Source organism: Pavona decussata, unplaced genomic scaffold (assembly GCF_977016875.1).
Source record: "Pavona decussata unplaced genomic scaffold, jaPavDecu1.1 SCAFFOLD_169, whole genome shotgun sequence".
Lineage (NCBI taxonomy): Eukaryota > Metazoa > Cnidaria > Anthozoa > Scleractinia > Agariciidae > Pavona > Pavona decussata.
The window spans coordinates 223,234-251,155 of record NW_028145580.1 but is presented as its reverse complement, the minus strand read 5'-3'; the positions used below and the strand labels follow the sequence as shown (position 1 = coordinate 251,155).

The 27,922-nt window shown below is 37.0% G+C and overlaps 2 protein-coding genes across 2 annotated transcripts; both read right to left on the bottom strand.

Moving 5' to 3' along the window:
• Positions 1-1,298: 1,298 nt before the first annotated feature.
• LOC146464054 (melanocortin receptor 5-like) lies at positions 1,299-25,652 on the bottom strand. Its single transcript, XM_085083740.1, has 3 exons — positions 25,568-25,652; positions 3,756-3,818; positions 1,299-3,036 (listed from the first exon to the last, which is right to left on the bottom strand). Exon 3 carries the CDS (start codon positions 3,030-3,032, stop codon positions 2,121-2,123), a length of 912 nt encoding a protein of 303 aa, XP_084939866.1. The 5' UTR covers positions 3,033-3,036; positions 3,756-3,818; positions 25,568-25,652; the 3' UTR covers positions 1,299-2,120.
• LOC146464053 (histamine H2 receptor-like) lies at positions 20,244-27,566 on the bottom strand. The gene is made up of 3 exons (XM_085083744.1): positions 27,524-27,566; positions 21,502-21,900; positions 20,244-21,460 (listed from the first exon to the last, which is right to left on the bottom strand). Exons 1-3 carry the CDS (start codon positions 27,564-27,566, stop codon positions 21,336-21,338), a joined length of 567 nt encoding a protein of 188 aa, XP_084939870.1. The 3' UTR covers positions 20,244-21,335.
• Positions 27,567-27,922: the final 356 nt, after the last annotated feature.

Below are 27,922 nucleotides of genomic sequence, written 5' to 3'. Positions count from 1 at the left end.
AGCTAAAGCCAAATGATCTTAGATCAGTTTTCAATTGATTGTTGTTCAACCAAACGCTAAGTAATTGCTTCAACAAATCACAGCAGATGTAGACAGAGACCAATTAGAATTTTTACATGTAACCGGCGACAAGCGCGGGAAGAACAGTGGGGACAAGTCACGATTGGTTTTGCTTTTGCTTCTCATTGGCCGAAATACTGTATGGCGCGACACTTACTAACCAATCACAAGGCAACGAAATGCCAAAACCCAAACAAATGCAAAATTCATTTCTACAATCAATTGAAAACACCTAACTTAATATATGTAAATACACGTACAATGAGTGTACTAAAGAACTCTTTATTGCTATACTGGTAAGTTACTTAAATGCACTATTAAGCATCTAGCTGAGGTTAAAGCCTCTCTGATAAAAATTCAAAATGACTGAAAGAGCGGTTTTCAAATGAGTGTCGAAAGTAATTTCGCTTATGCTTTGGTTTACTTCACTGCTCTTTGTAATTTGTTGCCAAAGTTCGCGCCAAACCAATCGCGGTTTCCCGCGCTCGGCGTCGGTTACATGTATTTACTTCAGGTTTTGATTGGTTCATTGTGCTGTTTGCGTCTGTTGTGATTGGCCAGCGTAATAACTTTGGTTTTGGTTTTACGACGCTCAAATAAAAACCGTACCGTTCTACTTAGTTCACTATGCCTGTAGCTTTAATACAAATTAAAGGACAAGTTACTGACCTAAACGACTAGCTCAACTAGTAAGCACCTAATTAGCTCTTGCAATCTTTTGACAGCTACATAACTTAGATACAACGCCATAGACGTACGACCATAATGTAATAATAAGAACAAGACTTGTTATAACTCGAGGGGGCTACATTAATGAAACCCTGCTAAATTAAGATATATCCTAAGTATTGTTCTTTAAGGTGATTCCGGCAAAAAAAAAGTTGTCGTGAAAATTTTCTTAAACTTTCTGTGATTGTTCACTACTATGTACTATTTTGAGAAATGAAATAAAAAAGATAGGTCACCGTGTCCGTGAAGGAACTACGATCCACTCAATTAACCCAATAATCGCTTGCAATATTCGCTTCCAAAAATGAGTTTATTTGATCAGTTATTTCCATGTCTGGTGGTAACATAAGTCACATAGATAAAGCACAATTTAGAAAAACGTTATACATAGAATGTATGAAGCATAATCGGCAAGTAAAGGTGAATTTCTTAGCAGGGAAGCAAAATATGAAACAGTATCCATCCAGAACGTTTCTTGCGTGCGAGTTCTCGGTATCACTATTTTATGCCCGCGAGTGGTGGGAAAGCTCCTATCTCTGCCAATAACTTATTTTTCTCTCGCTTTTCTAAAAAGTTTTACACATAAAGGGGAAAAGAGCTAAGATAAAATAACGAGATAAAAAAAGATAGGTCACCATCATCGTTTAGGAGTAAAGACGCGCCCTAATGACGCAAGAAATTATGCACAGTAAGAATGCGCAATGCCATTTAATGGAATTCCCTTAACAATAGACCATCGATATTCCTACAATAGACTTTTCCTAAGGAACAATACTGAAAAGACATCTTAACTTAGGAGGGCTTCGTGAATCTGGCCTTGCATGCGCCTATCACAGGAACGTGCTCTAGATTTCATTATCCACTCTTCCCTCGTCTATCAAAGAGATCACAAAGACCTTCGCACTGGCATTCTGAAATATCATTTTCAATTTATTTTGTGTGTGTGTGTGTGTGTGTGTGTGTGTGTGTGTGTGTGTGTGTGTAACTGAATTAGAATATCAAATGAGAAAGTACCTGTCCGACCTCTGGCTTAAAAAGCACAAAACTGAAATGCACTAACACACATTATTGCAAAACGTAAAATGGATAATTGCTCAAAATTCCAAATTTTTATTTGTCAAGTTCTCATCTAGTTCTGATAGTCCGTTTAAAATACGAATATGATTTACTGATGACGAACCACACTGCCAAATGCATTAGACCTGTTTATTCTTTGAAATTTACTTGCAAGTTCCTTTTTTGGTGCTTTCTTCAGTTCTCTTCTGTCTCTTAAAAGACTTCCAGTTTAGCCGATAATAATAAACTTGTATGGCAATACATACCTTTAGTAATCACAAGGGACCAAGGGGAATAACCTCAACTTGTCTTTGCTGACGTCGAAAAAGTGAAACGAGAGCTCTTTTAAAGTCTGGCATTCTGACTGCATATAAAATAGGATTGACGAGGGAGTTTGCATAAAACAACACGATGAAAGCGTGATTAAGATGAAGCTCCACCCGGTAAGAAATAAAGAAAGGTAAATAGACCGATAGGACAGTAAATATCGTAAATGGAAGCCACAGCAGTAAAGATATCACAGTCACAATGAGCAATGTTTTGGTTAGTTTTCTTTCTCTGCTGGTTGCACCATGGTGCTGAGGATGAGTCCCACAAGAAATCTTGACAGATATGGACACATAAGAAACACAAATGACAAATAAACAAAAACAATTGAATAAACTCCTAATTTTGCCCACACTCTCCGTGTTGAGAAGTAAATACATAGCAATTTCTAACATCCCCGATGTAACCCAAATGATTGTAATAATAAATCCAAACACCCACTTTTTAATAATACGATGTCTAAATGGTCGAAACGTCGCGTGCGCTCGTTCTAACGAGATCGCAGTGAGGCTTGTAAGAGAAGCTGGAACAAACAAACGCATAATGTAAAGGTCAACAATAGGAGGAAGTCTTCGGGTATTCCAGAAGGAGCATAATTCTCCAAGCGATACAAAATATGTGATATCTGTACATCCTCCAACAAACATATCTGCAACTGCCAGGTTAATCACCAGGTACATGCTGCGCTTACGAAGACTGCGGTTTTTGATAAAAACAATAATTGTAAGAATATTTAGTGTTAATATAGCAACAGACTCGGTCATGAATACTGTAAGCCAGGCAATGCACTCAGATGAAGAGAACCACAGGGAACTTGTTTCATGTTTTGTTCCGTTTTGCTGATTTGAAGAATTAATCATCTCTCTGGAAAAAAAAAAAAAAAACGAATTGTATCAAGGTGAACTGTTTCTTTGTTATTCCTGATCTGTTTAGCAAAAGTGTTATAAATTTGCCAGTGAGAAGCCAAATCAATGTTCCCAAGCCAGATAGCATCCACTATCCTTGACCACCTGTTTTTCTGCTGTAGAACCTGGTTATTGCACTGAAGTTTTACATCATAAATTTCAAAAATAAAAGATAAAAATAAATGAAAGCAAAGGAAACAGATGGAAGTCTTGACTAGTGATGTCAGCACTCTGCTTCAGGCCCGGTTTCCCCGAAAACACAAGCCGCAAGATTCCATCTTAACTCTTTTATTTAAACGCAAGCGCAAAGAAGAATTCAAAACATTTTGCCTCGCGTTTCACAGGGGCGAAAGTCATGCTTGCTTCACCATCAAAAAGCAGTCCTTAGCTACCGATCACTGATTGCTCACAATGTTGCATTAATCACGGTACACTTTCATGTTTTGAAAGAGAAAGTGTCAAAGGTCGTTTCCGTTTACGGATGTCTGTAATACGCTGCCATTTTGTCCATTTGCAACATCAATGTCACAGTTACTAAGTAATGACTATTTTTTTAGTAGCTGCTGCATGATCTGAATGTGCGACATACTATTCAAGACTTGTGAAAAACTAGTTAAATAAAAACTATTTAACCTTAAAAAAGCCCTTTCAGAATTAGAATTTTTAGTCATTACATACCTTACCAGGGAAAAAAAACCGACTCGCCAGTGCTGGAAATAATTCTGAAAAAAAAAAACGTTCCTCTTCAACGGGAAATGAATGTTAAATTCAGTATTTATGTATATTTTAACATTACAAGGAAAAGCTTGATTCTTTGATTTCTGGTCTCATAATTGATGCTTTTTTCTTGCTAGTGAACTAATTTTTTTCATATCTACTAAGGATATAACATGAACGAAAATAAGGTGGATGATAAAGTGGACCGTTAAATCCAAGATGGCGGCTGTACACAACCAGTAGGCACATAGAAAGCCACTTTTTTTCGCGAAATTCTTCCCTGTACCAAGAAAGTTGTGTATGCTAGGTTTAAAACTTTTTAGAACTTTTCTGCATGTTTTTATTGGCGCTTTTAGGATTTTCGTACGCTAGGGATTTTGGGTAAACGTACCAGTCACCATATTTTTTAGTGTGATACGATACGAAGTCGGCGTTTTGTGTGTGAATGGTAGCCCTATCCGATATGTTTTTGGTGACGGCGCAAGAGCTATCCGGCATAGTGTAGACATAGCCTTACCCTGTGTAGATGTCCGCGTGGGCTGGCATATTTTATTGCGGCGGAGAGTTAGCCACGAAAATTAGCCCTCGCCTAGACTTGCTATAAGTCGCATTCTTATGGCGCCGAAAGAGAACATTACTAGCGACGGAATCGAGGGGCTAGAAAACCAAAACGGACTTCAGAACAATCTTCGGCAAACATCCCGTCAGCTCCGCAAGCTAATTAACCTGATTCCGTTGTAAAAGATCTGAAGTATGAACAAACTTTTTGTGGTGAATTATCCTTAACAAGTTAGCTGGTGTCCTGAGTGACAAGATTTCCTAAAAAGTCCTATGAAAATACAATGCGCTAGTCTTAGACAAGGAGATTTCTCAACGAAACTAACACACTTGACAAATTTTGTCGCCCGTGCGTACATCCAGAATATATATGACGCTATATAATAACTTGGAAAGATGCTATTCTGCTACTTTTTTACTCCAGCAACCTTCTCGAGATGCAAATTTTTCCTCATAAAGTTTTTAGTTTTCACAGCTGTTTTGCCTGTTTTTGAGCAGCCACATTTTGAACTACACAAGAGAATAAAAAATGGCTGTCGCATTCTTACTCGTTATTAAGAAAAACTAGCAAGCTCATGTGCAACCAGGTCTAACTCTGGTACCACCGTCGTATCTAAACAACACTTTAGTGTTCGTAACATCTTACTGTAAAAAACAGACAGCTGACTTGGTGTTCTTTATCGAGTTTTCTGAGTTCCCTTAGCTTAAGAGTGGCCGTCTGTAATTTTCAACTAATGTGTTTTGGGTGAGAAAAAATAAAATTCCTCAAAGTTTCTCAGAAGAAAGGACTAGATGAGTAATTCACATTTATGCAACTTTCAGGTCAATCAAATAAATATATTAGCTGCAGGACAAATATTTCTTGTCTCTTTTGTGAGCCATTTCGGCAGATACAAAAATCGGTTAAATTCAAATGAAAATATTGCCAATGGTACATTACTAGACTTCATAAAAGTACACCCCAGTTAAAGAGCAACGTCTTCCCTTCAAATATATGCAATAAAATATTGGGGCCAACGTACCTACGAATTTTGACAGTTGAAATTACAAAGTGCACTTTTGTAAACAAACGCAATCTTTAATTAGCTCAACAACGACGAGTCAATGACATACGAAGGAAAAACATTACAAAATCCACTTACGTGCTGAATATACTCTGACCTGGAGAAAAAGGAATGCTTTCAGTTACCTTCCCAATGGGATGGCGGAATGGAAACATGTTTTCACGGAATTTGTGCATGATGAACTTTATACAGACTTCGACTAAGAAGGCAAGCTTTGACCATTCTTTGACTGTAACTCCCGCTGTTCGTCACGGAAAGACTCGAGATCCTTACAACAACTAAGGTCGTCAAGCTAATGTTTCCTTTCCGACAATAGAAGAATCTTTTCTCTGGCGCATAAAGTAGCGAGAGATCTCCTGATCCAGCAGTTGGCAAGGCAAAAAAGATTGCGTTACATACACATTGTCGTCCCCGATCACTCAAATGATTATCTGATATCAGTTTTAGAGAAAACGTTTTTTCATGTGAAGCGATATCAAATGAGAGGATATCAGATACAGACTACTTAGCTAAACAAGAAAGCAATCAAGCGCCTACTGCAGAAACTGAACATTCTATGTTTCTCCTAACCTGCGTTAATATATCGCCGATTTTCAGTCTTGGTTCCCGGAGGGGAGGGGAGTGCTACGTGAGAAGTAACATAACGCAACTCAAATAGCGGGCTAGTTTTATGTTGGAATTGTCCTTTTTATCAAGCAGACTTGCAAATGTTTTCTTAATTAAGGATAGGAAAAGTGTAACTTCAAACTATAAATTTTTTTATTATTGCATTACTACTCTGGTTCAGTTGATTACCTGCTCTAGCTAGGAGTTACATTAACTGCGCCTCATTTTGCAAGGAAGCATGACGGACGTCGCATGATTTTAGATGTGCTTTTCTGTCCTTGACACAACTCTTTAGCGCTATACTCATCACCACTGCAGGAGTTGCTGCAATAAAACTACATGTTCCACCGACGAAGGTTGAGTAACCGCATGTCGCCATGACCTGTATTAAGAGCCGATTTCTGAAATTATCAAATATCGGGCGTCAGTCGTGAAATTTCGAATTCCCTCATATTCTGGCCATATAATCTCTATAGTGGAGTATTTTCAAAAATAACGTTAAAAATTTCATCAGCGTGTTATTTTTCTCGAAATCGGGCAAAGTTTGAAATACGGCAAATGTAGCGTCCTTTCGGTCACGAAACTTACTGAAAATTACCCATTTTCATCTCGCTCGTAGAAAGAAACGCAATGTCCTCCATTAATGAAATGTTTACAAAATATAAACACATCCATCTTCTTCATAATGAACTAGCTAAATTTAGATAAGCTAGAAAATTGGAAATGTTTCGGCCGTTAGAAGAAACCTCATTTCGGCAGTTTAAAAATTTAGCAAATTTCATCCAATTTCAACACAAAAGAAACCCAATTGGTACGTCAAGTTTGAATTCAAAATGAAGATATTGTTGAAGCACAACCTTTGTAGTTTACTGTATTAAAATATTTCTGGCGGCACTGCAAAAGTACCCCGTCGAGAGACCAAACTGTGAAGGGTACTTTGACACGAGGAGAGCCTGTGAAACGAACAACGGCCGTGACGCTACAAATCAAGTCCTTTGTTGAATATTATCACTTGCGACGAAGAATATGTTTTCTATAAGCTGTGCAGAAATTGCTAATAGTAGCTTATTCCCTGTTGAACTTAGTGGGATAACATTTTGTGTGATTTTGTCAACTCATGTATTTTTACACATGTAAAAGTCAGTATTAGGCACATTTTGCTATTAATTGTGTAATTGGAAACTGTTTAAAATATTCTGCTTCGGCTACTTTCAAAAATACAACAGTCAGGAAATACCAAAAGTCAGAGTATTTTTAGGCTTTACTTCATCTATTGATTGATTTTTTAAGACAGGGAAGGCAATTACTTTAGAATTATCAAGCAAAGATTGTATAAATTCACTTCGAAGAGGTCAAAGTTAACAGCAGAGATCAGCTATGTGATTGTCGCATCAAATTATGAATATTTATGAAATTGCTATAAAATAGCAGTTTATTCTAGCCCTGAATTTGAAAAAACTCGCTAAGGAAGACTTACCACAGTGATCTGATCTGCAGCGCCAGTAACTCCTTTTTAAACGGAAAAAGTTGAAATCCTTGTAACTTCGTGACTCTGACAAACTAAGGCGTGATCAAAACCGCGTGGGACCTGGTAACCGAACTATTTTCCCACCCGCTACGAGGATGAACAAGTAACAAACGGGAAACAATTCCGTATTTTACCTCTGTAAATATGTAGTTCTTCAAGTTCCTAAACCAGCCGTCTAGTTAAGTATACACTCCCTGTGCTTGATGGATTTTGCATCTATGATACTGCAGCAAGTAGAGTCAGGGTCGTAAGCTCCAGGTAGAGTAGACATTGCAAGCTGTATGGGGCCACATCTGCATTTTATGTCTACACGAAGCATCTTCCTTGACTGCAAAACAGTCAAATTTTTGTCTTTCAAGTGGAGATACGATACTCAAGAAGCACAAACAGCCTGGAATGTCATTCGAGTTTATTTCTCCTACTGGCTAAAGTTTATGTGGCATGCCACAAAGACACTAGCTTGTTGAACATTAGCCAGTTCAAAGCTCTCAGTTAGTGAGAACGCCCAAATTTCAAAACAAAACCCGAGGGAACAAAATGAGTGGAATTGTGCAGAGAGAGGGTGCTTTTAAATTTGGGTTCATGTTTTCGCGGTTCTCACTATTCTGGAGCTTGGAACAGGCTAGGCAGCAAAACAGTCCTTTTGTGCGCTGGTCCGTCGTAGGATCATGTGCGGTCGTTTCTTGTAGGAAAATGTCTTCCCTACTTGCTACTGTATCATAGATGGAACCTCCAACCATTAATTTATGTGAGCCTTTTGCTGTAGTTAAGAAACATTGTTTATAGTGACTGTCCACTTCGTTTTTGATTTTTGCAAAGAAAAGTGCCATACAGTAGAAAATATGAGAAAAGGGGCATTAAGCTGTGCTCTAAACGTCCGCGAGTTCTCACGCCCAAGGAACCTCCCTTCCCCCCCCCCCCCCCCTCCCCCTCGCCAAGAAAAGAAAACGTTTTTCAAGCACTGGGAGTGTATATTTGGCTAGAAGGCTGGTTTAGGAACTTGAAGAAGTACATATTTACAGAGGTAAAATATGTCGGGAAAGAAATAGGTAATGCTTAACTTGATTATTCTGTGATTAAATATTAATTAGAAATTGACATTTGTAGCACAAAGAAGTTAGATTTCGTGACATTAGATTTCACAATAATGTAGACAAAGTCCGAGTATATTTACGATATAAAACGATGTAACTGTATGCATTTTCTTAGGCTAAATAAGGTGAAAGAACGTGCAATTTTGTAATAGACAGTTAATTTAGATACATTACAATGGGAAGTTTTACTGTACATGTGATTAATGTAAAAATACTGCCTTGCGCAAGGATAGAAGAAGAACCACTGTATACTTAGAATGTTAAAGTTGATCGTTGATCGTTTAGATACGTTGATCGTTGTGTTACGAACGTTAATATGTGAGAATTGTACATAGCAGTAGATTGTTGGATTGGATTAAATCGTGTTGTTACATCGAAAGATATAGTCCTCTTGATTTGTTTGAACCAGCGGAGCGGGGTTAAAAGAATTCCGCAACAAAATACGGAATTGTTTCTCGTTTGTTACTTGTTCGCATTCGTAGCGCGTGGGAAAATAGTTCGGTTACCAGGTCCCACGCGGTTTTGATTACGCCTTAGTTTGTCAGAGTCACGCAGTTACAAGGATTTCAACTTTTTCCGTTTAAAAAGGAGTTACTGGCGCTGCAGATCAGATCACTGTGGTAAGTCTTCCTTAGCGAGGTTTTTGCAAATTCAGGGCTAGAATAAACTGCTATTTTATAGCAATTTCATAAATATTTATACTACGGTACGATGCGACTATCACATAGCTGATATCTGCTGTTAACTTTGACCTCTTCGAAGTGAATTTATACAATCTTTGCTTGATAATTCTAAAGTAATTGCCTTTCCTGTCTTAAAAACTTAATCAATAGATGAAGTAAAGCTTACAAATACTCTGACTTTTGGTATTTCCTGACTGTTGTATTTTTGAAAGTAGCTGAAGCAGAATATTTTAAACAGTTTCCAATTACACAATTAATAGCAAAATGTGCCTAATACTGACTTTTACATGTGTAAAAATACATGAGTTGACAAAATCACACAAAATGTTATCCTACTAAGTTCAACAGGGAATAAGCTACTATTAGCAATTTCTGTACAGCTTATAGAAAACATATTCTTCGTCGCAAGTGATAATTTAACAAAGGGCTTAACTTGTAGCGTGACGACCGTTTTTCGTCTCACAGGCTCTCCTCGTGTCAAAGTATCCTTCACATTTTGGTCTTTCGACGGGGTACTTTTGCAGTGCCGCCAGAAATATTTTAACGCAGTAAACTACAAAGGTTGTGCTTCAACAATATCTTCATTTTGAATTCAAACTTGACGTACCAATTGGGTTTCTTTTGTGTTGAAATTGGATGAAATTTGCTAAATTTTTAAACTGCTGAAATGGGGTTTCTCCTAACGGCCGAAACATTTCCAATTTTCTAGCTTATCTAAATTTAGCTAGTTCATTATGAAGAAGATGGATGTGTTTATATTTTGTAAACATTTCATTAATGGAGGACATTGCGTTTCTTTCTACGAGCGAGATGAAAATGGGTAATTTTCAGTAAGTTTCGTGGCCAAAAGGACGCTAATTTGCCGTATTTCAAACTTTGCCCGATTTCGAAAAAAATAACACGCTGATGAAACTTTTAACGTTATCTTTGAAAATACTCCACTATAGAAATTATATGGGCAAAATATGAAGGAATTCGAAAATTCAGGACTGACGCCCGATATTTGATAATTACAGAAATCGGCTCTTAAGTAGCAATTGCTTTGTGTAAGGGCCAATGATTGTCACGAGGGAATAAACAAAAGCTCACTTTCGACTATTAACTTGAATACCTCTCAACCCCTTCAGTAAACGTCGCCAAACTGAACGCGAAATTACTTGATCAGCGATGGACAGACAGGTGGGCGGACAACTTTCTCTGCTTATGTCACGCAATCCAACTTGTTGACAGTTCGTAAATTTTTGCGAGACTTAGTTACGTGTGTTTCACAGATCCTCACCATCTGGCTTCAAAAGTACTGTACAGGCCCGAAAATGATCCCCGGACCGGAAATGATCCCCAAATTGAACGGCAAATGATTCCCGGACGGGAAATGATCCCCAGATTGGGCCGCAAATGATCCCCGATCGCCTCACCATAAATATTGAATGGAATGGACTCAAATTTGGACAGTGGATTTAAATTTTATAGACTTCGTTTTTTTCCCCCCTTAATAACACTAGTCGTTATATTAAGTTATATGCATATAACTTTCACAACTTTAAAAATTATAATGTAGAAGCTCAGTGCAACAGAAAATTTTACTTTATATAAACTGGAACATACATGCAAGTTGTTCTCTCAGGTGTGTAGCCTGCAAACGCAGACATATTAGTAGTTTTAGTTATTAAGCATTTTTTTTATATAAATAATTAACGAGGGATCCGCTGTAATTGGCTACGCTGTAGTGGTCTCCCTGCCTAATTATTATATCTTTGGTATTTTTTTTTTGTTTCTTTTGTTTGTTTCCATTCTGTTTGTATTTTAGTTAGGCGAAGCTAAATAAATAAATAAATTTCCGGCTGTCGAGATTTTCGCCGCCGGAATTCTCTCGACAGCCGGAAATACGTCTACGTGCGCAGGCTATCAGGCGTCGCCTTTGCTGCGTTAGCCGGCTAACTATGATATATTTAGTAGAAATTTCTTCAGAGGGAGATTTTGAACTCGGCCGTTCTTATCTCGGGTGTATCGCCAGTAAAGGACGAGCAATCGGGTGTGTCGCCTTTGCTTTGCCGTGTTTAATTATTTTACTGGATTTTTCAATTTTTCGAAGCTTTTTGACTGAACCGGAAATAATCGACTGCACGCAGTGAGTAGTGAGTAGTGAGTGATTGTTGATTGCTGTGAACTTTTTACAATGGGATGGGTGAGACTCGTATTGCACCGAAAATGTGGTTTTAAACTATCAACAGCACTCCCGTAAACAATATGCCTCCTGTAGTAATCGAGGAAAAAATTGGATGGCAAAATCAGTTGCCAAGGCATGCGGCTCGCCATGGAGGGGGACAATGGTCTCCTGTAGGTCTATGTCTACGACAGTGTGTTTTGTAAAAAAATATAGAAAAAAAAAAAAAAAGACTGGAAGTCCAACTAGCGGCAAAACGAAAACGAAAGACAAAATCAACATATTACGCGATAACGTATTGGAAGACCGAGGCTTGAACGTTATGCTTAAGACTAAGATCCGATTAAGAACAAAGGCGACCATAGTGGGTGAGATTTGACCGCCATCTGAAGTGCATTGACCAATTCTCCTTCCTTTTTCGAAAAAAAAAAATAGAATAAAACTTGCGAAAGTCTTAACTTACCCGCTCTTTAATTTGGAGGAGTTTCGTACAATTCGTGCACATTTTAGGCATTGCAATGGTATAAGTGCACCATATAAATGTATGTTTCAGTTTATAGGTAAATTGTTCTGTTGTACTGTGCTGCTATAGTATAATTTTTAAAGTTGAGAAATTTGCATGCAGATAGCTTAAATATAACGAGTGGTGTTATTAAAAAAAAAAAAAACAAGGAATTCTATAAAGTTTAAATCCACTGTCCAAATTTGATTCTATTCCATTCTATATTTATGGTAAGGCGATCAGGGATCATTTGCGGTCCGGGGATCATATGCGGTTCAATTTGTGGATCATTTCCGGGCCGGGATCATTTGCGGGCCTGTACAAGTACCATCCACTGCAAAGATACGTTTCTTGTAGATAACCTTTGGCTCACGTATGGAATAGAAGTCAAATAATTTACCAATTTAGATTGCTTTTGAAGGGCGGAATTTGCTTATCTTTTGAACAGGTGGTGTGACAATTAAACAATACGTCTTCAAAACTTGTCTTGTTTCTTTCAAAATTCGCGGATGCTTCATCGAAAATATGTTTTTAATCCACAAAAAATATAACAGGAAGCAAACTATTTTGTTCACTTCGGGTATTTCATGACACGAGGGGATTTTAGATTGTTTTCCTCCGTATGTCATTCACTCGTCGTCGTTGAGCTATTTGAAAATTTAGCGTTTGTTTACAAAAGTGCACTTTGTAATTTCAACTGTCAAATTGCGATATTTGAAGGCAAGACGTTGCTCTTTAATTTATGAAGTCTAGTAATGTACCATTGGCGATATTTTCATTTGAATTTAGTCGATTTTTGTACCTACCGAAATGGCTCACAAAAGAGACAAGTTAAAAAATGGATAAAATATTCAACTTTTTATTAAAATGGAAATAACAGTCCTAAATTAATCATAAATGTCTTCTGATTTCGAGTTCCAACTTGGCGTTTAGTTTTAGTTACGTTTTATATCTAAACCCAGGTGTTACCGATGCGTAGTAAAATGATCCCTGAGTGCCTCCCGAGAGCTGAAAAACCAAATTATTTGTCCTACAGCTAAAATATTATTTGATTCACCCGAAAGTTATATCAATGTAAATTACTTACCTAGTCCTTTGTTTGGAGAAAGTTTGAGGAATTTTATTTTTTCTCACCCAAAACACATTAGTTAAAAATTACAGACGGCCACTCTTAAATAGCTTACCTGAGTGAAGGTTGCTGAGCAGTGGTGATTCTTGTTCGGATATCAGGCGGAGAACAAGCGCTTTCAAAATGTAACTCGAAAAGAAAAACTGAGTAATAGGCAATTTAGCAGGATACGTGCTGTGAATAATGTAAGCCGGTAATAATAGTTTCCTGTTTTAATCAATTACGTGTTACCCGTCTGCGTAAATAGATTCTTGTCAATCACTTGCACGAAGCCTGGTTGACATCAGCGACATAACGACATCAAATATAAAGAAAAAACCTGATCTTTTCTTTATGTCGTTATGCCCATATCATTATGCCATTACGTCGTTATGTTGCTAGTGTGAACCAGGCCTTATACACTGGCGTAGAGAACATACGTGTGCGTCTTAAAGACCTAGTACAGCTATTGTGCACAGGAAACAGGCTATGAAGTTTGTGATTTAGCGGATATTTCAGCAAATGCTTCGCCTCATTATTTCACCAATGTATTTAGCATAACGGACAAAACTAGCTTAAGACAGATAAATGGTCTTCATAAATTAAAAGAGCTTGGCAACGGGTGCATTTTCGGAAAACTTGGGCGTGTGAGGTTAGACAATATTTTGATAACCAAACGTCATGAGTATCAAAAATTGGCTATCAAGTCAAACTTCTCAGTCTGGCCAATATTTACACTGAAAATCAAGAGTGACATGTTCTTTTAGTTTAGAGTGTCCATTTGTTGGGAGCTGGTTGTTTGAGACATGTCGATGAGGCAAAATGTAAACAATGACGTCAACAAAAATATCTCTTACAGTTTCTTCAATGCATAGTTATTATTTCATTCTTATTATATGTTATTTCACTATTTTTATTATTATTATTATCATTATTATTATTATTATTATTATTACTATTTTATCACGGTTTGTCCATATCCTATAATGAATACCCGCTGCTATTAACCTGTCAATTGATGGTCGAAGTTTCCTATACAGCGTCCGTTGCAGCTGTTCCAAGGCAATGTTTTTAAATTTTTAAACTTAAAAGTTTGGTCTCAGTTCAAAGCCTTTGGAATAAAGCCCCAATAGTAAAACTTTGTGCTGAAGGTTTCCACTTTTGGGTCTTCGTTAAAATATCAGCTTTTTTAGCTTTTTGGTGATTAAAATGAGATTTTTCTGGTCACCTAGAAACTGCTGCTTTGAATAGTCCATGCTGATCTATCTGGAACCGTCTGTTCAAATCAAAATTTGAATATGCGCAAACGACGCACTAATTCGGTTAGTAGGCCAAAAACTGATCGCTAAGACTCGAGATTCCGTGAGGAGGCCATGGGTGAATCACAGGTACATCAAGGCACCCGAAAACAGCGAACCTCGAGCGAAATAAACATTAACGTCCTGTATCTACACGCCATCTTCTGCACTTTAATATAGTAAACTAAGTCTAATTAGCCTCGGCTGGTTCAATATAATTCCAACTTGGCATTATAACTTGCACGATAATTTGTACAGTTTAGCTGCAAAGTAAAATTAAGTTCATTTCTTACGTGGTATATTTATTGCTTTCATAAAAACTATCATTCCTATTGACATAAAAACTCGATCAAGTCTTAAATTAGACTGAATCCTTCGTGCGAAAGGTTGATATCAGTTATTATTGATCTGAAAAGTCAAATCAACAACAGATTTTACTAACATGTAAAAGCTACTCTAGGTGCATCACCAACTGTATCCTCTATTCTGTTTGTAAAAATATACATTGTATCGTCATGTGCTGATAAAACAACTTCATACCTTATGTCACGTGCGATAACACCCGCATCCTGATATAGCGGATCTTTGTTGAAATGTTTCACCTTCTTAGCATACATTACCATAACTAAGGACAAAACTAGCTACTGACAGATAAATAGTCTTCATAAATGTAAAGAGCTTGATATACTTATTATTTTCGGAAAATTGATGCGTGGTAGCTTAAACAGTATTTTGATAAAAGAACGTTATAAGTATGAAAAATTTGCAAATAATGTATGGCAACTCTTGCCACCAAGAGTGTCCATTTGTTCGGAGCTGGTTGTTTGATATGTGCAAATGATCAGGCAAAATATAAACAATGGCGTCAGCAAAGATTCTCCTATTGTTTCTTCATTGGATAGTTCTTATTTCATTGTTATTTCCCTTTATTATTATTTTTTCATTTTATCACCTTTCCCCATATAATGGATATCCACTGATATTATCCTGTCGTCAAAGGAAAACAGACTCTCGATGGTCGAAGCTATAAAACTTCCGTTGCAGCCTTTCCAAGACCGCTATGATGATTTAGCTTGAGTTCAAAGTCTTTTCTTTAAACTTGTCAAACGTTCAGGCCTCGATAGTCATGTTTGAGGGTTCGAACTCATACTTGTCCATCACTGAATTTATCTCAAATATTGTTCTTTTTATTTTTTGTTTAAAAGGAAGTCGTAGCTTGTCGTGGATAATTGCTGTTTGTTTTTCTGGCAGTTTGTGTATAAGTTCCGTTCTTTTTTTTATTTTTGTGATAAAAATTACGTTTTTCTGGTCATAAAATATGGCTTTTATGAAAAGTTCATATCCACCTGGAAGCGGCATTTCACATAAAACTTTTGAAAAACAGCAATCATCTCAGCAACGCGAAGCTACAAGCGACAAGGAATCAGTTTGAAGACCATGAACTGATCGCACGACATCAATCACAGCCTCAATAGGCCAATCAATTCAAACCTTCCACATCCCTACCCCCGGGGAAGGGGGCTGGAAAATTTCAGCCGGAATTTCCTTCTATTTCTAGAGGAATTCGTGCACGAGTTTTTCGTAGTTTGGGCCCCAAAATGGAGTTTGGGAGTTTCCCATGGACAAGATATGTCCTATTGTGAACGAATGGATCACTCAAAACGGCTTCTCATGAATGAAGCGGGTGGTTGATGTGCAAGCCTGCAAGCCCAAAACTAATTATTTTGCGAGCCGGAGACATTTTTTGTCGAGACCTTGATATTTCCGCCAAAACTTCCAAATGTGGACATAAAGCCTTTTATAGTCTTGATTACATGCGGTCTACAAACATACGTAGCCATAGTTACACTCTTTATTGGACGTATGAAATTGTATATTCTCGGTAGGATAGTTGATTCGAAGCGATCCGATGAAACGTTACGGCCGAAGAAAAACATATATAGCTTTATGACCCTTTAGTCATGTCACGAATATAAATCACTATGAGAGTGATGTATTATTGGGTCAGTGACACAGGCTTAATCGGAGAAAGGTTCTCCCAATAGGAGTCGAGCCTTTGACCTTCCGATTACTACTTTGGATGATCTACCAATACAATTAACTTTATGTAACTTGTCTTGTCCATTTACAACAGCACTACTGCAGGGTAAATGCAAATTATCCTACCTAGACCTGGAAGGGGGATTCTAAAAGGGACGACTTTAAAGATGAATAACGTTTTTAATGTTTGAGCAAAACCCCTGAAACTTCAGGACTTTTTCAGAATTTTACCTGGGAAGAAAATGATGAGATCGGTCAGTGTTGATTCACGTTATGTTACTATAGCAACGAATTTTTGACAGAATTTTTTACCTTTCTTGCCGTAACTTGTTTGTACCAGATGTTAGTGTTCCTAAACCCGATTGCAAATATTCCCAGAAAAACTCTTATATTTTCGCCGTGGTGCTACGCAAGATGATCATACTGTTCACAGCTTGAACTTGGGCTGCCTGTGGTGCTATTTGGTTATCAGATGCGAGCATATAAGGGGGAAGGGTTTTGATACCTTTCCCCGCAAACGAAGCTAAACATTTGAAGAACGTTAAGTCCTACTCACCCGGAATGGGCTACTTTCAGTTCATGAAAAATTCAGCTTGACAGCTTAGCGGATACAAAAGCGTGGAGGTGAATAAGCGTGTTATTGAACTCTTTTGTCTGTTTCGTTTAAGCCTTAGCTTACAGCCAATTGCAAGATGAACAGAAATATATCTAAAGTTTGTCATTGTTTTCGTAAATGTACGAAATAGCTTGACTGAATATGAAATCGCATAAGGTTTTCAAATGCAAATTAAGAGAAAATAGGAAAATATAGCAAAAGAAAAAACCGTTCGGAAAAAGAGGCTTGCTCAAGTAGAGGTGTTGGAGTATTTGGAGTAATCGGTGCGGAAGCGAGAATCGCAGGCGCATCGCAGACTTTCCAAGTATCTCAGTAGAATGATCTCGATGGGGCAGCTGATAGCAGAAACGGCTCGTCGGTCAGGGTTGTTAGGCTTGTAATTTTTAGATTTGAATTGCATGCATGAAGTTGTTGGAGAAGTGAAAATGAGGTTTTGATTTGTTTGGTAAAAAGATCGAGTATAGTGTCCTTAAACAACTTTTTCGTTGGCCTGACTGATATCTTTGCCAACAACTTCCTCGAACTTCATTCAGCAAAGAAAAACTTGATCGGATTTACTGTGACTTTCTTCTCAAACCTCCCACGTGAAAAACTCCATCCCTGGAAAAAAATCGTTCGGTGAAATAGTGAAGCCTCTCCAAAAGGTAACATAGAGCTGCGTGGAGCCATGGTTACTTGAGGGACTGGTTATGAAACCTTGCCATGAAAACAATGGTGCTGCAATTTATGTTAAAAGGGCCACGACCCTGCACAGTCCTTTGTTTTAACGTTCACACCACAGTTGAATATTTTAATAAAAACATTTCGATTGGTCAGTTGCTCCCACACATTCCAAATTCTATTGTTGTTTGTGCAGGGTCAAGGCCAAAAAGGCAAATAAAAACATATAACAAAGAAGTTTGTAAGGTTTCATAACCATTGCCTTGAATTAACTATGGTTGAGCTGTGCCAAAATAAACACTATGAGGTTAACAAGCAATTAGTTTAAGTTTTATTTCTTGAAGCTCCTTTGTACATAGACTAACCTTTTTAAATAGACATGAATCAAAGATGCATCGATCAAAACTGATCAAATAAGTATCAAAACTTTAGTTCAATCTCAACTATCGACTCAAAATCTAACACATATGCATGCAAATAATGGCATTGATTATGTATCGAATCTGAAAAAGTACACCAGTATAAATTACCATAATACCATCAAATAGCTAGTATATTGCGACTACAGTGTTATTCACTAGAAATCAGATAACGATTATAATATCATCCTCTCTTGAATGTCATCCAATATGTATTGAAATTTCACGTCTTTCAGTTGAAATCAGGGAAAATGTTAAATACTATTCAAAATATTAATAACCAATTGTGACAAAATGAGCAAACAACGTTTCGATGTCTATATAACATCAGTCTCAAGTTCAGCTAAAGCAAAGTGATCTTGATTGTTGTTCAACCAAACGCTAAGTACTCGCTCCAGCTAATCATAACGGACGTAGACAGGGATCAATCAGGATTCCCAACAAGTACATGTAACCGGCGCCAAGAGCAGGAAGAACAGTGTGGACAAGTCACGATTGGTTTTGGTTTTGCTTCCCATTGGCTGAAAAATAATGACGCGAGTTTTCCTAACAAGTCACAAGCCAAAATAAAGCAAAACGAAAACAAAAGTAAAATTGATTTCGACATTTAATTGAAAACACCTAACTTAATATATGTAAATACATGTATAATATCTGTGTGTACTAAAGAAGTCTTAAATGCTATAAATAAGTTACCTAAATGAATTACTGTATACTCATCTAGCTTAGGTAAAAGCTACTTTAAAAAATCAAGATGACTTAAAGAGCGGTTTTCAAATGAGTGTCAAAAGTACTTTCGCTAATGCTTTGGTTTGGCTCACTGCGCAAAGTTCGCGCCAAACCAATCGCGGTTTGCTCGCACACGTTTTCCCGCGTTCGGCGTCGGTTACATGTATTTACTTCAAATTTTGATTGGTTCATTGTGCTGTTTGCGTCTGTTGTTATTGACAGAGTAGTTACTTTGGTTTTGGTTTACGACGCTCAAACAAAAACCGAACGGCTCTATTCAACAGTTATTTGCCGATGCTGCAAATCAGTTTAATCTGACAAATCAGAAAATAAAAAAAAAAGGCGTATGAAATCCAGGACACTGTCACAAGGTGAAAATTAAACACTATATTTACTTTGAGAAGTTGGTGTCTACTAACATCAAATATTTGTTTCGCGCTTCTTAGATAAATTTCGGCAGTGTATTGTGCCCCTCTATCCTGGCTTTTCTATTTTGGCAAGAAATCATTGCCGTCTCTCTTTACGTATGAATCATTGGTCGAATAAAGCTTGTAAAAGCTGTAGATATCATACCGGAGGTAACGTGATCATTGTCTGTTGTTCACGCAACTGAGCTTGACTATCAAATAATGTGCAATAAACAATTAGAAATGAGACGCGGTTTCAAATTCTGAATCATTTAAATTTCCGCTCCATCTTGAAAATAAAGGCAGAACACAAATTTGTTTCTCAATTATTTTGTTGTGAAATGTATTAATAATAACGATGTTTTCGTTCGAAATCAAAAATTTTTGCAAGTGAACTATTTTCTGTAGAAAACAGATGTGGGCTGAATTCGGCTAGGATCTCTGTGTAAAGATGAAAATCATCCGGTAAGTGGGCTTATCTGAATCTAACAAACGTTTTCAATGTACAAAAGGTTATTATTTAAACACAAAAGTAGCACTTTGCAATTCATTCCAAACAAAACAGAATGATCGCTATGAGGACATTCCAACCTTACTTCAGTTTTTTTTTGTCAATTCTCGTGCATGCCTCACAATCGTAGGAATCACAATCGTGTTAGCCTGACCACTTCAATCGTGTTCAGCCACATTAATTTGTTAATAATCTTAAACACCAAAAATTATCATTATTTTTCATTACTTTTTAGGTCAGTGTGCTTGGACAATAAGAAATAGCAATAAAAAAGTAAAACTTTTCAAGGAAATGGGTAGTAGAGAAAAAAAGCTAAAAACCTGATTATGACTTTAGTGTAGTCCATTAAAACTAATAGGGACCTTTAGCAGAGACGACGACGGCACCGACGGGAACGGAACTTAAACAATTCCCTTTGCGTCTTCCGAATAAATTCGCGATGGTTTATACTCATTTAGTTTGTGTAATGTGGTCGAATTATCCAGGAGCTAACGTCGTAGGGGCGCCTTTAAAGTTCAGAAAGAGGAAGGTAAATTAATGATCATGCGTTCATGTTGTCCTTAAAACTTTAAATATGGTCATTTCATGTTGTTGTTTTGCAGAGTACGGCAGAGAAATATACCAAAGAATATAATGCACATGCATAGCCAGTGTCTTGCTAATTAAAACTATTGTTTTCTGACGTTCTCGTTGACATCGTCGTCGTCGTCCCTGCTTACGTTCACCAATAACGATCTAGTAAAGCAATATCTGATTGTGCTAGTTCGCTATGCCAAAGTTAAATGAGAAGCTACTGACCTAAAAGACCAGGTCAACAAGTAAACACCTAATTAGCTGTTGGAAATCTTTCTAACAGCTACATAACTTAGATACGACGCCATAGACATACGGCCATAATTTAATAATTAAAAGAATACTTGTTATAACTCCAGGAGCAGCATTAACGAAACCCTCCCAAGTAAAGACGTATCCTTCGTATTGATCTTTAACAATAGACTATCAATATTCCTACAATAGGCTTTTATTAAGGAACAATACTGAAGAGACATCTGGCTTTGCATGCGCCTATCACAGGAACGTGCTCTAGATTTCAGTATCCACTCTTCCTTCGTCTATCAAAGAGCTCACAAAGACCTTCGCATTGACATTGTGAAATAATATTTTCTACTCATTTTTATCAATTGTTTTTTGTGTAAGTAAATTGCAACATCAAATGAGAGAGGGATCTGTCCCGACCGCTGACATAAACCACCCTAAACTGAAATGCGCTAACACAAATCATTGTAAAACGTAAAATGGATAATTGCTCCAAATTTATATTTGTCAAGATTACATCTGGTATGGTCCGTTTAAAATACGAGAATGACTTTAATGACGAAGACCACTGTCAAATGCAATAGATCTGTTTTTGTTTTGAAATTCACTTGGCAAGTTCTTTTTCAAGTGTTCTCCTCAGTTCATTAGATTTTATCTCTTGAGAAATCAACTTCAATGTAAGGCTTCCAACCAATTTAGCCGATAACAAAACTACATGTCAAGAAATACCATTGGTAATCACAAGGGACCAAGGGGAATAATCTCAACTTGTCTTTGCTGACCGCGAAAGAGTGAAACGAGAGCTCTTTTAAACTCTGGCATTCTGATTGCATGTAAAATAGGATTGACAAGGGAGTTTGCAAAAAAACAAAACGATGAAAGCGGCAGAAACACGGGACGTTACCCACAAAAGGAACAATTTCCGACAGGGGAATAAATATCGTATATGGAAGCCACATCAGTAAAGATACCGCAGTAATAATGAACAACGTCTTGGTTAGTTTTCTTTCTCGGCTGGCTGCACCATGGTGCTGAGGATGAGCTTCACAAGAAATCTTGGCAACAATGGACGCATAAGAAATACAAATGACAAATAAACAAAAACCATTGAATGAAATCCAGATAGGGAGTCGGCTCACCGAGTCGCGATGCAAATAAATAGCAATTGGTACCAGCCCAGATGTAACCCAAATGATTGTTATAATAAATCGAAACACCCCCTTTTTAATAATACGATGTCTGAAAGGACGAAACGTCGCGTGCGCTCGTTCTAACGAGATCGCAGCGAGGTTTATCAGTGAAGCTGAAAGAAAGAAGTACCGCATGTAGCTTTTAAGAAGATTAGGTAGTCTTCGAGTATTCCATAAGAAGCATGATTCTCCAAGCCACACGAAATTTCTGTAAATCCTCCAGTGAACATATCTACAACTGCCAGGTTGATCACTAGGTAGATGCTGCGCTTACGAAGATTGTGGTTTTTTATAAAAACAATAATTGTAAGGATGTTAAGCGTTACTATAGCAACAGACTCGGTCATGACTACAGTAAGCCAGGCAATGCGCTCAGATAAAAAATACCGCTGGGAACTTGTTTCATTTTGTATCCCGTTTTGCTGATTAGAAACATTAACCATCTCTCTGAAAAAAACAAAAGGATTATGTTAGGGTGAATTGTTTCATTGTTGGTCTGGATCTGTGTAGCAAAAGTGTTTACTTATTCATATATTTGTAAACGGAAACCGAAGCAATGTTATAAAGCCTGGTAGCATTCACTATTCCTGACCACCTGTTTTCCTGCTGTAGAACCTGGTTATTGCACATCATAAATTTCAAAGAAGAGAAAGTAAAGGCAACAGATGGAAGTCTTCACTAGTGGTGTGTCTATCTAGTGATCCCAGAAACACATTCAAGTACACAAGATTCTATCTTAACTCCTTTGAACGCAAGCGCAAAGAAAAGTTCAAAAAAGTTTTGCCTGTCGAATTTGTGCACGCGTTTCACAGGGGCGCAAGTTATGCTTGCTTTACCATCAAAAAAACAGTCGTTAGCTACCGATTACTGATTGCGCACGATATTGCATTAATAATGCTACACTTTCATCTTTCATCAACAAAAAGTGTCAAATGTTGTCCTCGTTTACGGATTTCTTTGATAAGCTGCCAATTTATCCATAGCAACATGAATGTCACAGCTCACTTGGTAATGACTATTTTTTCAGGAGCTGCTGCATGATCTGAGTGTGCGAGATACTATTCAAGACTTGTGACAAACTACTTTAAATAAAAACTAAATAACCTAAAAAAAAGTCCTTTCAGAATATGAATTTTTCATTACATACCTTACCAGGAAGCAAAAAACCCAACTCGTCAGTGCTGGAAATAATTTTGAAAAAATGCTGATCTCTGCAACGGGAAATGTATGTTAAATTCAGTAGTTATGTATATTTTAACATTTCAAGGAAAAGCTTAATTCTTTGATTTCTGGTCTTGTAATTGATGCTTTTTTGTTACTTGAGAACTAATTGTTTTCATACCTACTAAGGATATAACATGAACGAAAATAATGTTGGATAATAAGTGGACCGTTAAATCCAAGATGGCGGCTGTACATTTTCCCTTAATGCCTTGATAACCTAACACAGCCAGTAGTCACATAGAAAGCCACAATTGTTTGCAAAATTCATCCCTGTACCAAGAACATTGTGTATGCTAGGTCTGAAGTTTATACAACTTTCCTGCTTGTTTTTATTTGCGCGTTTTAGGGTTTTCGTACGCTAGGGATTTTGGGTAAATGTGCCAGTCACTATATTTTTCGGTGTGGTAGTTTAACATTAAGGCTATGTCTATACTATGCTGGATTGCATTTTATGCGAACAGAACAACCACAGCAGAATCATTGCCGCCGCCATCTAATTCTCCTAGAATCCAATCCTCGCTCCTCGTTGTTGACTGCCGTTTCGGTTCGATTCTCTGTTCACACAACTCAATAAAGAGTTACGAAAACCTATCTGATATGTGACGATTCACCGAAGCAACGCAGCATCACTCCGGCACAAGAATCGATACGAAATCGGCGTTGTGTGTGTAATCGGTAGCCCTATCCGATATGTTTTTGGTGACGGCACAAGAGCTATCCAGTATAGTGTTGACATAGTCTTACCCTGGAAAATTCGATTTTTTTCATATTTTAATATCAGATAGGCTAGGATATAACTAAAATCACTGTATAGTTTTTTTGGTGAAATATCCTTTTATTTCAAAGAAAAATGCAGAAAACGAAAATCCGTTAAAATCGTCATTTTAGGGGCTAAATTATTACACGGGTTTGAGAGCCTCGCGTGCGAGAACAAATCATTCTACCGCTTTTAAAACACTCAAATCTTTTTTTTACAATCTTTAAATATCGGTTGGAATGATTTTGGGAAATATTGCGTCGTTCTCTGTATGCGAAATAATTTAATTTCGAATTCATAATTACAATTCACTGCAGTAAAAAGTACTTCGTGAATAAAATTAGTTTTCACCATGTGCTAAACCTTCAAAATCAATTAAGCTTCTGGTGGTTGAATGTTAGAAAGATGGTCTGTAGATTCCTGTAAAAGTTCTTTGGGAAAATGATTAAGAGCCACGTGAGAGCTTTTCAAAGTCCGTAAAAATGCAAATATTTTACCCGCCGCGGTAAACTTTGAATTTGCGTGTCAGACGTAATTTTTAGCCGTGAACTTGTCTTGACCCATATTAGGTTTAAATAAGCACATAGAAAAACATTTCGAAATGTTCTAACCTTATAATATGCTGTAAAAGACAGGTCCATTTATGCCATTTTAGCAGGATTCTCTGGTCGTTTGTCACATAAGTTTGAGCCGACTGTTTGCATTAAACGTCCGATGTACACCACGCAAAGTGGTCGAATACAAATCTTTGATCATTTTTCGGCACATTTCATCAAGACTGCACCTTCATCGACGGCTAAGTCATTTGTGAGTATTGCTTCGCTTACAGTGCACGAAAACATTCGTTCTAGACGTTTCGCACACGTTGAAAATTAATTTTATTCACGAAGTACTTTTACTGCAGTGAATTGTATGCCTTTGAAATTAAATTATTTCGCATACACAGAACGACGCAATATTTCCCAAAATCATTCCAACCGATATTTAAAGATTGTAAAAAAAAAAAAAAAAAAAGATTTGAGTGTTTTAAAAAGAGTAGAATGATTTGTTTTCGCACGCGAGGCTCTCAAACCCGTGAAACAATTTAGCACCTCAAATGACAATTTTTATTTGCGTTTTTCTTTGAAATAAAAGGATATTTCACCAAAAAAACTATACAGTGATTTTAGCTATATCCTAGCTTAGCTGACATTAAAATATGAAAGAAATCGAATTATTTACCCTCGCCACGAAATTTAAAATTTGCCTGATTTTTACAGACAGGCGCTCTTAACCTGATTCTGGTGCATTTGACGTGTGGACAAACTTTCTGTGATGAATTATCCTCAACAAGTTAGCAGGTGTCCTAAGTGACAAGCTTTTTTAAAAACTTCCCATGAAAATATAATACCCTAGCTTTGGCAAGGAGATTTCTCAAGGAAACTAACAAACTTGACAAGTTTTGTTGCACGTATGTACTCTAGAATATAACGTTATATAATAACTTAGAAAGGCCCAAAACTGCTACTTGTTTACTCCAGCAATCTTCTCGAGATGCAAATTTTTCCTTCTAAAGTTTTTAAGTTCCAAGGCTGTTTTGCCTGTTATTGAGCAGCCAAATTTTGAACTACACAAGATAATAAATAAAAAAAAGCCTGTCGCGTTCTTTCTCGTTATTGAGAAAAACTAGCAAGCTCATGTGCAAGCAGGTCTAACTCTGGTACCACCGTCGTCTCTAAACTGCACCTTTCAGTGTTCATAACATCTGACTTGGTGTTCTTCATTGGGTTTTCTGAGTTCCCTTAGCTTAGATAGCTTACCTGAGTGAAGGTTGCTGAGCAGTGGTGATTCTTGTTCGGATATTAGGCAGAGAAAAGCGCTTTCAAAATGTAACTCGAAAAAGAAAAACTGAGTGAAGGGTAATTTAGCAGGATACGTGCTGTAAATAATTTAAGCCGGTAATAATAGTTCCCTGTTTTAATCACCTACCTCTCTGCGTAAACAGATGCTTGTCAATCACTTGCACGAAACCTGGTTGACATGTATTAAATGTTTACAGTACTAAACACTACTAACAATACTAAATACTACTAACAATATTCACTGTACTTGCACTACTAACAATACTCGCTATGTTTACAATACCATACTTCCAATGCTCACACTAATAATAATTACAAATTCAAATTTTGTTTTTTTTATTATTCATTGTACATATATATTTTTCTATCTGTTATTTAATATTTAAAACCAGCTATATCTGGAAGTTTGTTGCTCCTTTGGCAATCCCATAGGTACAATTTTCCAATAAGTAAGAAATAGTTAAGTAAAGGGCACTCTGAACTTTCAGTAACTCCCTCTGAATTCCAATATGGATGTCTTGCAGAGTTATGCGCACTAGTTTGTCCTGCCAAAATAATGATATTCAAATTCATTCCAAAAAAATCGAGCATGAGAACACCATAAGAGAAAATGGTGCATTGTTTCAGGTTCAAGTGTACAAAAAGAGCAAGAGTTGTCTTGGATGTAACCTATTTTGTGCAATTTATAATTTGTATAAAATATAAAACTGAAAACTTTATACTGAAATGCCTTTACATAGGGTTCAAAAGCGATGGAGTGGGGCAGAGAAAAAGCTTGTTTCAAACCGTCATCAGACAGATCAAATTCGCATTTCAACTTTTCCCCATTACACGGGAAGAGTGCGATATCAGCGACATAACGATATTCAAATATAAAGATAAAAACTGATCTTTTCTATATGTCGTTATGTTGTTAGTGTGAACAAGGCTTTACACATGTGCTATTGTGCACAGGCAAGAGGCTATGAAGTTTGTGATATAACGGTTATTTCAGCAAATGCTTGGCCTCATTATTTGCAACATTGTAATTAGCATAAAGGACAAAACTAGCCAATGGCAGATAAATGGTCTTACAAAGTCAAAAGTGCTTGGCAAAAGGAGCATTTTCGGAAAATTTGTGCTTGGCAGGTTAGACAGTATTTTGATAAGCGAACGTCATGGTCATCAAAATTTGGCACCAAGCCATCATTCTTTGTAAATTTGTGTTATCGACTCAAATTTCTCAGTCTCGTCAATATTTCAACCGAATACCAAGAGTGACATGTCCTTTTAGTTTATTTATTATTATTATTATTATTATTATTATTACTATTATGTTATCACGGTTTGTCCATATCTATAATGAATACCCGCTGATATTATCCTGTCAATTGATGGTCGAAGTTTCCTATAAAACTTCCCTTGCCGCTGTGCCAAGGCTGTCTTTTCAAATTATTAAACTTTAAAGTTTCGTCTCAACTTAAAGCCTTTTCCTAATTTGGTGGAATAAAACCTCAATAGTCAAATTTTGGGTTGTTATTTTGAGTCCATGTCCATCACAACCGTATGATTTTTCTCAAAAATCGTTTCTTTCATTTTTTATTGAAGTCGAGAAGAATTGCCGTTCGTTTCTGGGGAAATTTGTCCTGAAGGTTTCCATTTTGGGGTCTTCGTTGAAATATCAGCTTTATAAGCTTATTAATTTGGTGATTAAAATGATATTTCCTGGTCACAAAAACACTGCTGCTTTGAACAGTCCATGCTGGGCTATCTTGAACCGGCTGTTCAAATTAAAATTTGAATATGCGCAAACGACGCACAAATTCGGTTAGGAGGCAAAGAACTGATCGCACGACATCAGCGATAAGACCCAGAATTCTGTGAGGTAGCCATGGGGGAATCTGGGGTACATCAAGGTACCCAAGCACAGCTTACCTTGAACGAAATAAACATTAGCGTTCAGTTTTTTACACGCCATCTTCTGCACCCTAATATAATAAAGCCTAATTAGCCTCAGCTGGAGACATTTCATTACCAGGGGATGTACCGTTCTTAACGCAGGTTAACTATTCCAACTTGGCATTATAACTGGCACGATAATTTATACAATTTTGCAGTAAAGTAAAATTGAGTTCAATTCTTGCGTGGTATATTTATTGCTTTCATAAAAAACTATCATTCATATTGACATAAATAGTAGAGTCTTAAGTTAGACTGAATCCTTCGTACGAAACGTTAATATCAGTTATCACTGAACTAAAAAGGCTGATCAACAACAGAATCGTACTAACATGTAAAAGGTACTTGAGGTGCATCACCAACTGTATCCTCTAT